A 14741-nucleotide genomic window follows, 5' to 3' on the forward strand; every position below is an offset into this window, starting at 1 on the left:
CAGAAGCTTGACATCATCTGGGGCAAAGCAATTGATTTAAATGGTATGACAGACACTATAAACATTCACTCCCTCCAGCAGCATCGTTCAGAGGCAGAACTAGAATGTGAAATCTTTGAAAGGGTAATCAATAGAGTTAAGAGAAATGTATTCCACTATAATATAAAAACAAGCAGGCTGATAGGGTACCATTAATAAATGTGGAGCTGAAGGGAGCATTGACTTGAAAGGGTTATAAGCAGTACTTGAATGTTAAGGAGAGATAATGTATAGTGGTAATGTCACTGGGGCATGGGTTTAAACCCCACCATAGCTGGTGGAATCAATCCATAAATCTGAAATATATCATTGATCATCACAATACCCTTTTAAGAAAGGAATTCTGCTGTCCTTACCTGGTCTGGCTTACATTTGACTCAGATCCAATGTGAGATTGACTCTTAGTTGAAATGACAAGCCATTCATATCAAAGGCAACTGGTGGCCTTGATGGTGGCACCTACCTCTCATGAAAGAATAAAGAAAAAATACTAAGCTAGAGGAGGACATAAAACAATACACATAATTTAGGATAAAACTTTTATTTAAAAAGCAATAAAAGGAAAATAGCATTTTCAATGTCAAGGTGTAAAGCAAAATACTGTTTTATTGGAAAGTATAATTCAAGGATGAACTCAGTCATGATGTGATAACTTTCCCTTAGTTTTTAACTAAAGATAATGAATTAAAAACTTCACTAAAGGATAAGCTTAAAAGACAATGGCCGACATTTGCCCTTGACATGAGTAGCTTGCCATTTCAGATGAGTCATCTCACATTGCTGTGGATCTGGAGTCAAATGTAAGCCAGTCCAGTAAAGGACTTCTCCTTCCTTGAAGGGTATTGTGATGATCAATGATACATTCCAGATTTATGGATTGATTGATTCCACCAGCTGTGGTGGGGTTTGAATCCATGCCCCAGGTCTCTGGATTGCCTCGAGCTGGGCAACTCCCAGTTAGGTGCAGTCATATCACGGTCAACTTGCCTCTGGATACTTGGAGGCTAGAGAATCATCTCTCACAGGTTACTAATCAACGCAAAAGACAAACACAACAAAGGCAACACCAGTTTTTTTGCATCACAAGTTAGAATGTAAGGATGATGCATCCGGACATTACTGACAACATTCTGTAGGTTGATGAATGCAAGACAACTGTAATCAATAAAGAGCATACAAGGCTCAATCTCAATGGACATTGCTATGCGGCAAGAAACGAGGCTTGCTCAGAGTGGCTCCCTTAGAGAGAAATGTTATACATTCTTTTGGCAGCAGGGGTATCACATGAACATAGTGGATTTTGTGCTAAAAAACACTTGCAATGATTGAACTCTCCACAAAAAGGTCACTCTTCACCAGTCAATAGCCATTGACCCAGTTAATTTCATGTGCATCTAGGTCCAAACTCTCATCCACCCCAGTTGTAAAGGATCAATTCTATTAGACACTTGACATTGCCATCAGCAGAATTACCAGCACTGAGGAACTGTACTTTCTAGAGGACTTCAGTACAAAGATGGGTACTGACTACACAGCTTGGCCAATATGCACAGGGCATCAGGGAATTGGCAAGATAACACAGTAATGGACCGAGAGTGCTCGTGCTATGCTGTTACCATAGACTCTGTGATGAATTACTACTTCCAAACTAAGCTACAAGGTGCCCTGGAGATATCTGAAAGTGCACCACTGCCATCAGCTAGATTTCATCCTCACCAGATGTATCACCCTCAACAGTGTTCACATCCCTTGTAATCATCACATCACTGACAGTGGCACTGATCACTCACTGGTGTGCAGCAAGTTCAGGCTTCAGCCAAGGAAACTCTGCCACTCCAAGAAATGAAGATCATTCTTGGATCCACACTTGCCATACCACTGACTCAGAAAGGACCCTAGAGTTCCTCGGCATCCTCAAATCGTGGCAAAGTGGGATCATCTGTGCAACTTCATCTGCACTCACTGTATATGGAAAGCAATGATGACTGGCCAGAGGTTTGTTGGACTGAAATGGAGCCAGTTACTACAAACAAAAAGCCCTCGAGCCAAAAGAAAGTCCCCAGCAAACAAAATCTAGATACTGTCGGAGCTGCCAGAATTGAGTATCAATAGACTGCTTGGCACAGCACCAATCAATCTGGTGAAACTGTGCAACGGTATACAACTGCTACTGAATCAGGGGATGCTAGAGGGATATATAGGAATCAAGAAAGCAACAAGCCCAGCAGCAACCAAATCAACCCCATTGACGACGAAGACAGGGATGACCATCATTGAACCTAGCAAGAAAACAGAAAGGTGGGTGGAATGCTACCTCAAACTCTAAGCAGCAGAGAACGTTATCACTGAAGTAACTCTCAGCACCGTTCTGGACCTTGGATGGAGGAGCTGGAGTGTAGAGCTCAGTAAAGCCATACACCATCTTGCCGGTGGTAAAGTCTCAGGGAACGATGGCTTTCCACATGAAATCATCAAATTTGGAAAACTGGCACTGCATCTGCATTGTGTCTTTGCTGAAAAAAGATTGTAGTGACTGCAGTAATTACTGAAGCACATCCCAGTTACGCTATGTGGGAAAGGTCTTTGCTTGCATTGCTCTGACTAGATTGCAAACCCTGCCGTCCTGCTTCTACCTTGAGTCCCAGTGCAGCTTCAGAGCTGGCACATCAACAGTTATGATGTGGAGATGCCGGCGTTGGACTGGGGTAAACACAGTAAGAAGTCTCACAACACCAGGTTAAAGTCCAACAGGTTAAACCTGTGTGGTGTAACGTGGAGTAGGTTAATAGCTAACACCGAGAAAGGATGCAACCTAATACAAGACATTTATAAACTTACCAACTGGGGAGAAAGTGGCAAATGAACTTCAACATCGATAAGTGTAGGGGGATGCACTTCAATATATAATATAAAAACATCTGCACCTTCAAAGAGTAGTATAAAAAGCCATTCTACCAGTTGAACCTGCGCCAGATCTTAAAGTAAAGTTTATTTATTAGTCATGAGTAAGCATTACATTAACACTGCAATGAAGTTACTGTGAAATTCCCCTAGTCGCCACAGTCTGGCGCCTGTTCAGGTCAGTGCATCTAACCAGCACATCTTTCAGAATGTGGGAGGAAACCGGAGCACCTGGAGGAAACCCACACAGACAACGTGCAAACTCCGCACAGAGAGTGACCCAAGCCGAGAATCGAACCTGGGTCCCTGGTGCTGTAAAGCAGCAGTGCTAACCACTATGCTACCGTGCCACCCCATTTGAAACGCAATCCAGCTAGTCACTCCGTCAGTCTTTCCCCATATCCATGCAATTTCTTTCTCCCAAGTATTCATCTAGTTCCCTTCTGAAGACTAGCATTGAATCTGTATCCACCATGATATCAGGCTGTGTAGTCCAAATCCTAATCTAAAAGTAAAATACTGTGGATACTGGAAACCTGAAATAAAAACAGAAAGTGCAGGAAATGCTCAGCAGGTTTGGCAGCATCTGTGAAGCAGAGTTCATGTTTCAGGGTGTGACCTTTCATCACAATAGATTCTGATAGAAACATGCATGTAGGCAGTGACATTACAGCTGTCTTTGCAAAGGAAGATGTCACCCAGACTGCGGTGAAGGATGAGGTAACTAATACACTAGAAGGATTAAAATTGGTCAAGAGGTATTGGATAGGCTGTCTGTATTTAATATCTGTAGTTGATAAGTCAGATGTGATGCATCCAAGGATACTGAGGGGAGTGAGGATATAAATTATGGAGGCACAGGCCATAATTTTCCAGTCTTCTTAGACTTGGGTGATGCTAGAGGACTGGAGACTTGCAAACTTTATACCTGTGTTCAAAAGAAGAGTGTTAAGAAATGTAGTTATTGAAGGAAGTAACAAGCCAAGTGGATAAATTGGAACCTGTGGTGCGCCTTGGATTCTCAAAAAGGACAAGAATTTAAACATTGCCCTTGAAGTCCCATAGTATGAATTGGAGTGACATATGAATATAAGATAGTTAAGAAATCCGATAGAGTCATAAGGAGTAACTTCTTTACTGTGGAACTTGCTGTCACCAGAAGTAGTTGGGTCTAATAGCCAAGATACTTTTAAAAAGAAACTAGACATGAGTAATGAAAATCAAAATTACACATTGAAAGATTTTCACAGTAACTTCATTGCAGTGTTAATGTAAGCTTACTTGTGACACTGATGAATAAACTTTAAATTGAGGTGAGAGAGATGGAATGGAATGAGACTTGCGTGGAGCGTAAACAACAACACAGATTAGAGGGGCTGAATTCCCTGTTTCTGGGCTGCATATTCCATGTATTACAAGCACCCTTAAATTTAGAATGATTCCATATTTGCTGAAAACATCATAATATGACATTCTGATACCACATCATTGGCCTCTCTCCAGAGGTTTGGACAGTCTCAAGCACACAATATTTATTAACATTCCCAGATTTGTGCACTATAAAATATAGGTTTATATTCCAATACAGTATTGAGGGAGTTAAACCAAGAACTTGTCTGCCCTCTCAGGTGGACATGAAAAATCCCCTGGCACCGTGTCGAAGGTGAACAGGGAAGTTATCCCACAAGTTGTGACCAATATTTACCCCTCAATCAACATCACAAGAACAGATTTTATGGTCTTTAGCATATTGCAATTAGCAGAAGCTTGCTGTGTGGAAATTGGTAAGTGTCTTTCCAACAATACAACACTGACATGTCGGGCAGAATTTTCCCATCTCGTCCGCCACAGCATCATAGCGGGCAGGACAGTACCATACAAAGGTCCATTGACCTCAGGTGGGATTATCCAGGCTTGGGGCAAGTGCAGCTGGAAAATCCCACCCATAGTATCTTATTGGTTTATTGGGGTAACCTGAGGTCTGGAAAGGCATTTTATAAATGCAAAAAATTTCACTTCAGGAGGGTTGAAGATTGAATTCTACACAAGTAAAAGTGACAACTTTTGAATAACACATTGAACAAAGGCTTGATATCTGCCTCCTTGGGTAAATGTAAAAAATCCTGAGGCAGTATTTAAGGAGGTGAGAGTTGTCGTTGATAAACGTTTTAATGATGTTAAAGAATAAATGTAACTGGTCATTTATCTCATTGTTATGACACCTTGTAAACATACAGCTGTGTTTCCACTTTTAACAATTCAAAAATGCCTCATTAGCTGAAAAGTGCTTTGTCATGTTTTCAAGTCAGCAAAGGTGCTATTTAAATGTTTTGGTCTGTTTATTGGGGTCACTGGTGTTGCCATTGACAGCAATGTGCCTGAGGAAAGCTTTTAGCGCAGGATTGTAGATCAATGGCAGTAATAATCCCAATTTGCAAAATTGAATCCAAGGATCCAGGTATTCTAAATGCATTCAAATTTAAACCATTTGTCATTAATTTGACTAAATGGTGCTTATTTGATGTTTCAAACTTGTCATCCTGGTGATTTGGAAAGGGCTATTTTACACATCACCCATGAGTTTAATTTAGGATTTATTTACCAAATATGCTTTTGCATCAGCAATCCGAGATGTGCAAATTAATGAGGACAGTGAACACAGGATTTAGGAGTAGGCAATTCCAAACAGTAACGACCTGCTGAAGGAAAATAAAACCCTTCATCTCCTTCCTAGAAAGGAGATTACTTGTTCTTATATGGTGTCCCATAACTCTGGAGGAAAGAGGAAACTTGCTTTTATTTTGAAAAGGGAGAGCGGAATGTAAAACAATTGCATCACCGAGGAAAGGATGCTGGAAAAAAAGTATTAGATTTAAAGGCTGGCAAATCAGCAGAACCGGATGGCCTGTGTCCTACACTCTTAATCGAAGTGGCCGCAGAGATAGTAGAGGCATTGGTTATAATCGTCCAAAATTCCTTAGATTCTGAAAGTGCCCTGCGGTTTTGTGAAAAGGAAATCACGTTTAATGTAGTTATTGAAGGAAGTAACAAGCCAAGTGGATAAATTGGAACCTGTGGTGCGCCTTGGATTCTCAAAAAGGACAAGAATTTAAACATTGCCCTTGAAGTCCCATAGTATGAATTGGAGTGACATATGAAATGCAAAGCTTGGTCTCCCTTGTTTTGACAGTGTTTGTATTAGGTTACTAATTAACCGGTGAATGTGAAGTAATGTTAACTTAGGTTGTGAGATTTCCTCAGCCTGTGATCCAATTGGTTATTTTCTTTATGGGGTTTGGAATAAACCACTTGTCCAGAGTTTCCAGGCTGATTCCCTTTAATCATTACACCTTTCGAGCTATCACAGATTCAGTTCAATTGACAACACTTCTTGGACATCACCTTCCAAAACCCTCAACTTAACGCCCCGAAGAACAAAGGCAACAGGTATATGGAAACACCGCCACCTGCAAGTTTCTCAAGTCAAACACCATCCTGTTTTGGAAAAATATTCCTGTCCCTTTACTCTGGCTGCGTTAAAATCCCAGGACTCTTCCTAAGCGCAGTAAGAGGGTTTGGGTTGTTCCTTCACCATAGACAGCGGCAGTTCAAGAAGGTCGCTTACCATAACTTCAGGGGTAATTAGTGATGGGTAATACATTCTACTCTGCCTGTGATGCCCAAATCTCATGAAGCAATTCAATCAGTCGTTTTTCTTTCTGAAGACCCTGTCGGATCACGGTACCTTTTTGAACGATTGGCAGTTGTTCATTCTTGTGCAAACACAATTGAACCTGTAATGTCAATTTGTCCATAACTCAGAGCAAATGTACAAAATTGAACTGTGTGCTGAGTTGGCTTCTTTTCATTTTGATACACATCATGGCAACGATTAACTGAAACTGAGAGCCCTCTCCCCCTCCCCCCTCCCCTCTCCCCCCTCACCTCTCCCCCTCCCCCCTCACCTCTCCCCCGGTTAATTGTCGACATCTATGATTGAATATTAATACAGTCGTCGCTTTTATAGTTTAGACTTTGAACCTTGCCTGCTGTAGAATTGACACGGTTTGGGGGGAAGACGAGATGAATGATTTTGGAGCAATTCTTAAAGCCGTGGGGGAATTTGGTCCATTCCAAAAACGTTTGCTACTGCTAGTATGTTTGCCAAATTTCTTCCTGGGGTTCAACTTGATTGCTCAGGTTTTTACTGGTGCGAGTGTCCAACATTACTGTCAGACTAATTGGATCTTAAACCTCAGTGCCGGTCTGGCCAAAGAGGAACAGTTGCTCCTGACTCTCCCAGAGGGAAAAAATGGATCTTACCAGAAGTGTAAAATGTACAAGCCGAACCCAGATAAGGATATCGAATGGATACGTTTACACGGAAACCAATCAACGGTAGCATGCCAGGAAGGATGGGTATACGATACCTCACAATATACCTCGACATTAGTTACAGAGGTTTGTATTTTTGTTTAATATGTAAAGAGTTCTGCCTTTAATTAGACCCATGCACTGTTGTCCCCAGAGATGGTGAGAGAATGCAAACCCCCAGGTGTTGCTCCTTTACAAGTGGTCCACTGGATGAGTCACGGGGATGGGACAGTTAGCATGTGGAGATAAGACCATAAGACCATAAGACATAGGAGCGGAAGTAAGGCCATTCGGCCCATCGAGTCCACTCCACCATTCAATCATGGTTGATTTCAACTCCATTTACCCGCTCTCTCCCCATAGCCCTTAATTCCTCGAGAAATCAAGAATTTATCAATTTCTGTCTTGAAGACGCTCAACGTCTCGGCCTCCACAGCCCTCTGTGGCAATGAATTCCACAGACCCACCACTCTCTGGCTGAAGAAATTTCTCCTCATCTCTGTTCTAAAGTGACTCCCTTTTATTCTAAGGCTGTGCCCCCGCGTCCTAGTCTCCCCTGTTAATGGAAACAACTTCCCTACGTCCATCCTATCTAAGCCGTTCATTATCTTGTAAGTTTCTATCAGATCTCCCCTCAACCTCCTAAACTCCAATGAATATAATCCCACGATCCTCAGACGTTCATCGTATGTCAGGCCTACCATTCCTGGGATCATCCGTGTGAATCTCCGCTGGACCCGCTCCAGTGCCAGTATGTCCTTCCTGAGGTGTGGGGCCCAAAATTGCTCACAGTACTCCAAATGGGGCCTAACCAGTGCTTTATAAAGCCTCAGAAGTACATCCCTGCTTTTGTATTCCAAGCCTCTTGAGATAAATGACAACATTACATTTGCTTTCTTAATTACGGACTCAACCTGCAAGTTTACCTTTAGAGATCTCTGCCACAAGCTCTTGTGGTGTAATTAGCCAAGCTGTACTTAGCAGCTGAGAATGGACTTTATATTGGGTTCTGCGGGTTCAAGTTTGGACAAATCTTTACAATGTAATGTAGCAGCATAGCCCTTTTTATTTGCGACCAACCCCTGCACTTTGACTCAGCAATTTGCACCTCAGTGGAACAGCTGAATCTCCACTGATGTGAAATGAAAATCTCTTCGAATTGGGGCTAATGGGACAAACGACAAAAGATGTTTTTCACTCAAGTGTTCCTTTTAACCAACTTGTAGTGCTTTATCGCGACTGGTATCTTGGAGTCTCCAATTTCTTTTTCAGAAGTCAGGAAGAAATATTAATTTCTATTTCTTGGGCGTTGTTTACTTTGGGTGTTGACTCTCTTAAAATACCCAGGTTCATCCCTCCTTGAAAGTGGAGTCACAGGTGGACAGAGTGGTGAAGAAGGCAATCAGCATGCTTGGTTTCATTGGTCAGAACATTAAATACAGGAGTTGGGACTTGTTGAAGTGGTACAAGACATTGGTAAGGCCACACTTGGAATACTGTGTACAGTTCTGGTCACCCTGTTATAGAAAGGATATTATTAAACTAGAAAAAGTGCAGAAAAGATTTACTAGGATGCTACCAGGACTTGATGCTTTGAGTTATAAGGAGAGGCTGGCTAGACTGGGACTTTTTTCTCTGGAGTGTAGGAGGCTGAGGGGTGATCTTACAGAGATCTATAAAATAATGAGGGGCACAGATCAGCTAGATAGCCAATATATTTTCCCAAAGATAGGGGAGTCTAAAATTAGAGGGCATAGGTTTAAGGTAAGAGGGGAGAGGTACAAAAGTATCCAGAGGGGCATTTTTTTCACACAGAGGGTGGAGAGTGTCTGGAACAAGCTGCCAGAGGTAGTAGTAGAGGCGGGTACAATTTTGTCTTTTAAAAAGCATTTGGACAGTTACATGGGTACAGAGGGATATGGGCCAAATGTGGGCAATTGGGACTAGCTTAGTGATTTTTTAAAAAAGGGTGGCATGGACAAGTTGGGCCAAAGGGCCTGTTTCCATGCTGTAAACCTCTAGGACTCTATGACCATTTCAAATTGAAGACATTGACTCTGATATGCACGAGCTTGGACCAAATGAAAACTTGCCTCACTCCACATGTTTATGTTCCAAATATATATTTTATTTGTAAAATTTGTAGAAGTACATTACTAAACTATTCAACTTCAAGTTTACAGATGCAATAAAATTCAAGTTTTCTGCATGCGGCATGTTCTATTCTGAGGTGCCTCAATATAATTGCAACATTATATTTATAATATACGTTCCATGTCATGCATATAGCAAGAGGAGTTTTACATCGTTTCCAGTCCCACCCTGCACTACAGCTGAAAGGCCTTAGACAGGACCTTTCGCTCTCACATCTCTGGGGCATCCCTCAGCACGTAATCCTGGATCTTGGAATGTGTCTGTGTGCAGCACTTGACCGAGGACAACTCATCCCACACGTTCTTGTGGAATTACTGCTAAATATCTATTGGTGTCCACACTGAAAGATGCAGCCATAATCAAATAAGGGTGAAGTTGCCACAGTCCCAGATTACCATAGGATCTTAAACCTCAGTGCTGGTCTGGCCAAAGAGGAACAGTTGCTCCTGACTCTCCCAGAGGGAAAAAATGGATCTTACCAGAAGTGTAAATTGTACAAGCCAAACCCAGATAAGGATATCGAATGGATACGTTTACACGAAAACCAATCTCCCCCTTTGCGAGGAAGAGGTGACTGGTGGTCATTTAACCTGAGGGTCACCACACCTCAGGCGAGGGGCAAGCTTGAGAAGGCAGGGCTTCATGAATAACCTCATTGGTATGGGAATTGAACTTGTGCAGTTGGCGTTGTGTCTACATCACAAACCAGACATCTAGCCAACTGAGCTAACCGACTGGGAGATTTTAATCTACATCTACAGGGCGGCATGGTAGCACAGTGGTTAGCACTGTTGCTTCACAGCTCCAGGAACCTGCGTTCGATTCCTGGCTCGGGTCACTGTCTGTGTGGAGTTTGCACATTCTCCTCGTGTCTGCGTGGGTTTCCTCCGGGTGCTCCGGTTTCCTCCCACAGTCCAAAGATGTACGGGTTAGGTTGATTGGCCATGCTAAAATTGCCCCTTAGTGTCCAGAGATGTGTAGGTTAGTGGGATTAATGGGTAGGATATGGGGGTAGGGTCTGGGTGGGATTGTGGTCGGTGCAGACTCGATGGGCCGAATGGCCTCTTTCTGCACTGTAGGGTTTCTATGATTTCTATGATGTATACTGGAAAAATTAGGTGGGCAACGGTAACCGGATGAGGAGTTCATAGAATGTTTTTGGGATAGTTCCTTAGAACAACACAGTTGGGAGCCAATCACAAAGCAGGTTTTATTAGACCTGGCATTGTGTAACAAGATAGGGTTAATTGATAACCCCCTAGTGAATCACCTCTTAGGTAGCAATTATAATATGATTGAGTGAGGTTAGGGGATAAGTCAATAGAAATGCAGAGCACATATTTAAAGGGATATTTCAAAATATAAAAATAAATTCCAACAAGAAATAATTTCCAAGGGGGGACCCACCATCTGTGGTTAACTAAAAAATTTGAAGATACCATCAAACTTGAAAGAGAGCATACAATTATCCAGAGGTGGCAGATCAGAAGATTGGACAGACTAAAGAACAGCAAAGAGTAACTACCGTTTGGCTAAGATCAAGTGTCAGATCAAGCCCAAGATGGGGTGCCATGCCTTATCTTGTCAGCTTGGATCTTGTTTGTCTCTCTTGTGAGGATCATGAATTGGATTCAATTGGATTTTGAATTTGGTTTTTGAAGCAAGCAAAGAATGGATTTGGGTTTGCCTGGTCCACTCTGAGCATTAGCTTTGTAATTTTAAGGATGGAGTAAAATATATTTTTTAAGATTATTAAGTAGGGAAATATCAGAATATAAGAGAAAATTAGTTAGAAATATAAAACTCAAGAGTTTCTGTAGATACTTAAATAGGAAAATAGGTAACTAATTGAGTATTGGTCCTATAGAAAGTGAGTCTGGGGAATTAATAATGGAAAATAAGGAGATAGCAGATGAATTGAACGGGCATTTTACATTGGTTTTCACTTTGGAGGATACAAGCAACATACAAACAAGAAAAAGCTATAAATCAGGAATTGGAAGGGAGGGAGGAACTCAAGGAAATTACAATCATCAGAGAAGTGATACTGAGCAAATTGTTGGAACTGAGCGACAGGGTAGCACAGTGGTCAGCACTGCTGCTTCACAGCGCCAGGGACCTGGGTTCGATTCCCGGCTTGGGTCACTGCCTGTGTGGAGTTTGCACATTCTCCCCGTGTCTGCGTGGATTTCCTCTGGGTGCTCCGGTTTCCTCCCACAGTCTGAAAGACATGCTGGTTAGGTGCATTGACCTGAACAGGCGCTGGACTGTGGTAACTAGGGGAATTTCACGGTAACTTCATTGCAGTGTTAAGGTAAGCCTTACTTGTGACTAATCAATAAACTTTTACTTGAGTGTTGACTAGTCCATGGATTCTGATGGACTTCATCCTGGGGTATTAAAAGAAGTGGCTAGTGAGAGAGTTAATGCATTGGTTTTAATTTTCCAACATTTTCTAGATTTGGGGAAAGTGCCATAAAACCATAGAATCCCTACAGTGCAGAAGAAAGTCATTCAGCCCATCGAGTCTGTACTAACTCTAACAGAGCATCTTACCCAGGCCCTCCCTATCCCCATAACTTCATGCATTTACCATGGCTAATCTACATACCTTGGGACACTAAAGGGCAATTTAGCATCGCCAATCCACCTAACCTGCACTTCTTTGGGCTGTGGGAGGAAACCGGAGCACCCGAAGGAAAACTATGCTGACATGGGAAAATCGTGCATTAGTTTGGAAAATGCAACTCTTTATTCAAAAAGAGGGGGAGATAGAAAACTGGAAACTACAAGCCATGTCAGGGGGAAAATGTTAGAAGCTATTATTAAAGATATCATAGGAGGGCACTTAAAAAGATGCATGGCAATCAGGCAGAGTCAACAAGGGAAATCATATTTAACCAATTTATTGGAGTTCAGTAAAGGACTCACGTGCTGTGAATAAAGGGGAGCCTGTGGATGTACTGTACTTGGGTTTCCAAAATGCATTTGATAAGGTGCCACCTCAAAGGTTATTGCAGAAAATAAAAGTTAATGGTGTCGGGAGTAACGTATTGGCATGAATAGAAGATGGGCTTGCTAACAGGAAACAGGGGAATCATAAATGGGTCTTTTTCTGATTTGGATGGATGTAATGTGTGGTCCACATCGACCAGGGCTGATGCATCTCAACTTTTTACATAAATGACTTGGGTGAAGGGGCAGAAGTTGTGGTTGCTAAATTTGATAATGATACAAAGAAAGGTAGGAAAGTAAGTTGTGAAGAGGACATAAGGAGACTACAAAGTTAAGTAAGTGGGCCACAATAAGGGAGATTATGCTTCAATTGTACCAGGACAATGACACAACCGCAGCTGGAGTACCGTGTACAGTATTGGACTCCTAATTTAAGGAATGATATACATTCATTAGAACCATTCAGAGGTTTACCAAACTAATTCCAGGAATGGTTGGATGGTCTTATGAGGAAAGATCAGACAGGCTATGCTTGTATCTTAGAAGTGGAAGATGTGACTTGATTGAAACATACAAAATCCTGAGGGGTCATGATAGGATGGATGTGGGAAGACCCTACAACTGGGGTTCACTGTTAGGATAGGCAACGACATCTCCTCCATGATTATTCTCAACAGCAGCGCCCCACAAAGCTGTGTCAGCATCCCCTTACTGTACTCCTTTTACATTTCTGTCTGTGTGGCCAAATTCTTTTTCAACTCCATGTTTAAGTTTGCTGATGACACCATCGTAGTGGGTCAGACCTCAAACAGTGATAGATGGAGTATCGGAAAGAGAATCTGGTGAAATGATGCAGCAACAATAATCTCTCCCTCAATGTCAATAAAGTAAGTAGTTATCGACATCAGGAAGCATAGTGGAGGACATGCCCTTGTCTACATCAACGAGGATGAAGTGGAGATTGTCAAGAGCTTCAACTTTCTAGCTGTCCAGATCACCAACAATCTGTCTTGGTCCTTCCACGCTGACACTATAATTAAGAAAGCCTATCAACGTCTCTACTTTCTCAGAAGACTAAGGAAATTTGGCATGTCCGCTATGACTGTCACCAACTTTTTCAGATGCACCACAGAAAGCATCCTTTCCCAGATGGGAGATTTCAGTGTCCACCTCCATGAGTGGCTCGGCAGCAGCATTACTGATTGGGTCCTAAAGGATATAACTGCTAGACTGGGTCTGCAGCAAGTGGTGAGGGAACCAACAAGAGGAAATAACATACTTAAACTCATCCTTAGTAATCTGCTGACTGCAGATGCATCTGTCCATGACAGTATCAGAAAGAGTGACCACCACACACTCCTTGTGGAGACTAAGTCCTGCCTTCACATTTAGAATAACCTCCTTTGTGTTGTGTGGCACTATCACTGTGCTAAATGGGACAGACTTCGAACCGATCTAGCAAGACTGGGCATCCATGAGGCGCTGTGGGCCATCAACAGCAGCAGAATTGTACTCCAGCACAATCTGCAACCTCATATCCTGCACTCAACAATTACCATCAAGCCAGGGGATCAACTCTGGTTCAATGGAGAGTGCAGGAGGAAGGCATGCCAGGAGCAGCACCAGTCATACATAAAAATGAGGTGTCAATGTGGTGAAGCTACTAAACAGGACTACTTGCATACCAAAGGGCAAAAACAGCAAGAGATAGACAGAGCTAAGCGATCCCACAACCAACGAATTAGAGCTAAGCTCTGCAGTCCTTCCACATCCAGCCAAGAATGGTGGTGGACAATTAAACAACTCACTGGAGGAGGAGGTTCCACAAATATCCCCATCCTCAATGATGGAGGAGCCCAGTACATCCGTGCAAAAGATAAGGCTGAAGTATTCGTAGCAATCTTCAGTCAAAAGTGCCGAGTGGATGATCCATCTCAGCCTCCTCCAGTGGTCCCCAGCATCTCAGATGCCAGTCTCCAGCCAATTCGATTCACTCCACATGACACCAAGAAACGGTTGGAGGCAATGGATACTGCAAAGTCAATGGGCCTTGATAACATTCCAACAATAGTACTGAAGACTTGTGCTCCTGAACTTGCTGCTCCCCTCGCCAATCTCTTCCAGTACAGTCACAGCATTGGCATCTACCCAACAATGTGGAAAATTGCCCAGGTATGTCCTGTACACAAAAAGCAGGACAAATCCAACCCAGCCAATTACTGCCCAATCCGTCTACCCTCGATCATCAGTAAAGTGATGGAAGGGGTCATTGACAGTGCCATCAAGCAGCACCTGCTCAGCAATAACCTGCTCAGTGA

The 14741-nt window shown here is 42.5% G+C and overlaps 1 protein-coding gene across 2 annotated transcripts in view; it reads left to right on the forward strand.

Moving 5' to 3' along the window:
* The first annotated feature begins 6898 nt into the window (after positions 1 to 6898).
* slc22a13b (solute carrier family 22 member 13b) overlaps positions 6899 to 14741 on the forward strand; it is a 58765-nt gene continuing 50922 nt past the window's right edge. For both annotated transcript variants that reach the window (XM_078215852.1, XM_078215853.1), the window contains exon 1: positions 6899 to 7401. In XM_078215852.1, coding sequence (XP_078071978.1) covers positions 7024 to 7401 — 378 coding nt within the window. In that variant the 5' untranslated portion in view covers positions 6899 to 7023. The remainder of the gene's footprint in view (positions 7402 to 14741) is intronic.

The sequence above is a fragment of the Mustelus asterias genome, chromosome 7 (genome assembly GCF_964213995.1).
Source record: "Mustelus asterias chromosome 7, sMusAst1.hap1.1, whole genome shotgun sequence".
Taxonomy (NCBI): domain Eukaryota; kingdom Metazoa; phylum Chordata; class Chondrichthyes; order Carcharhiniformes; family Triakidae; genus Mustelus; species Mustelus asterias.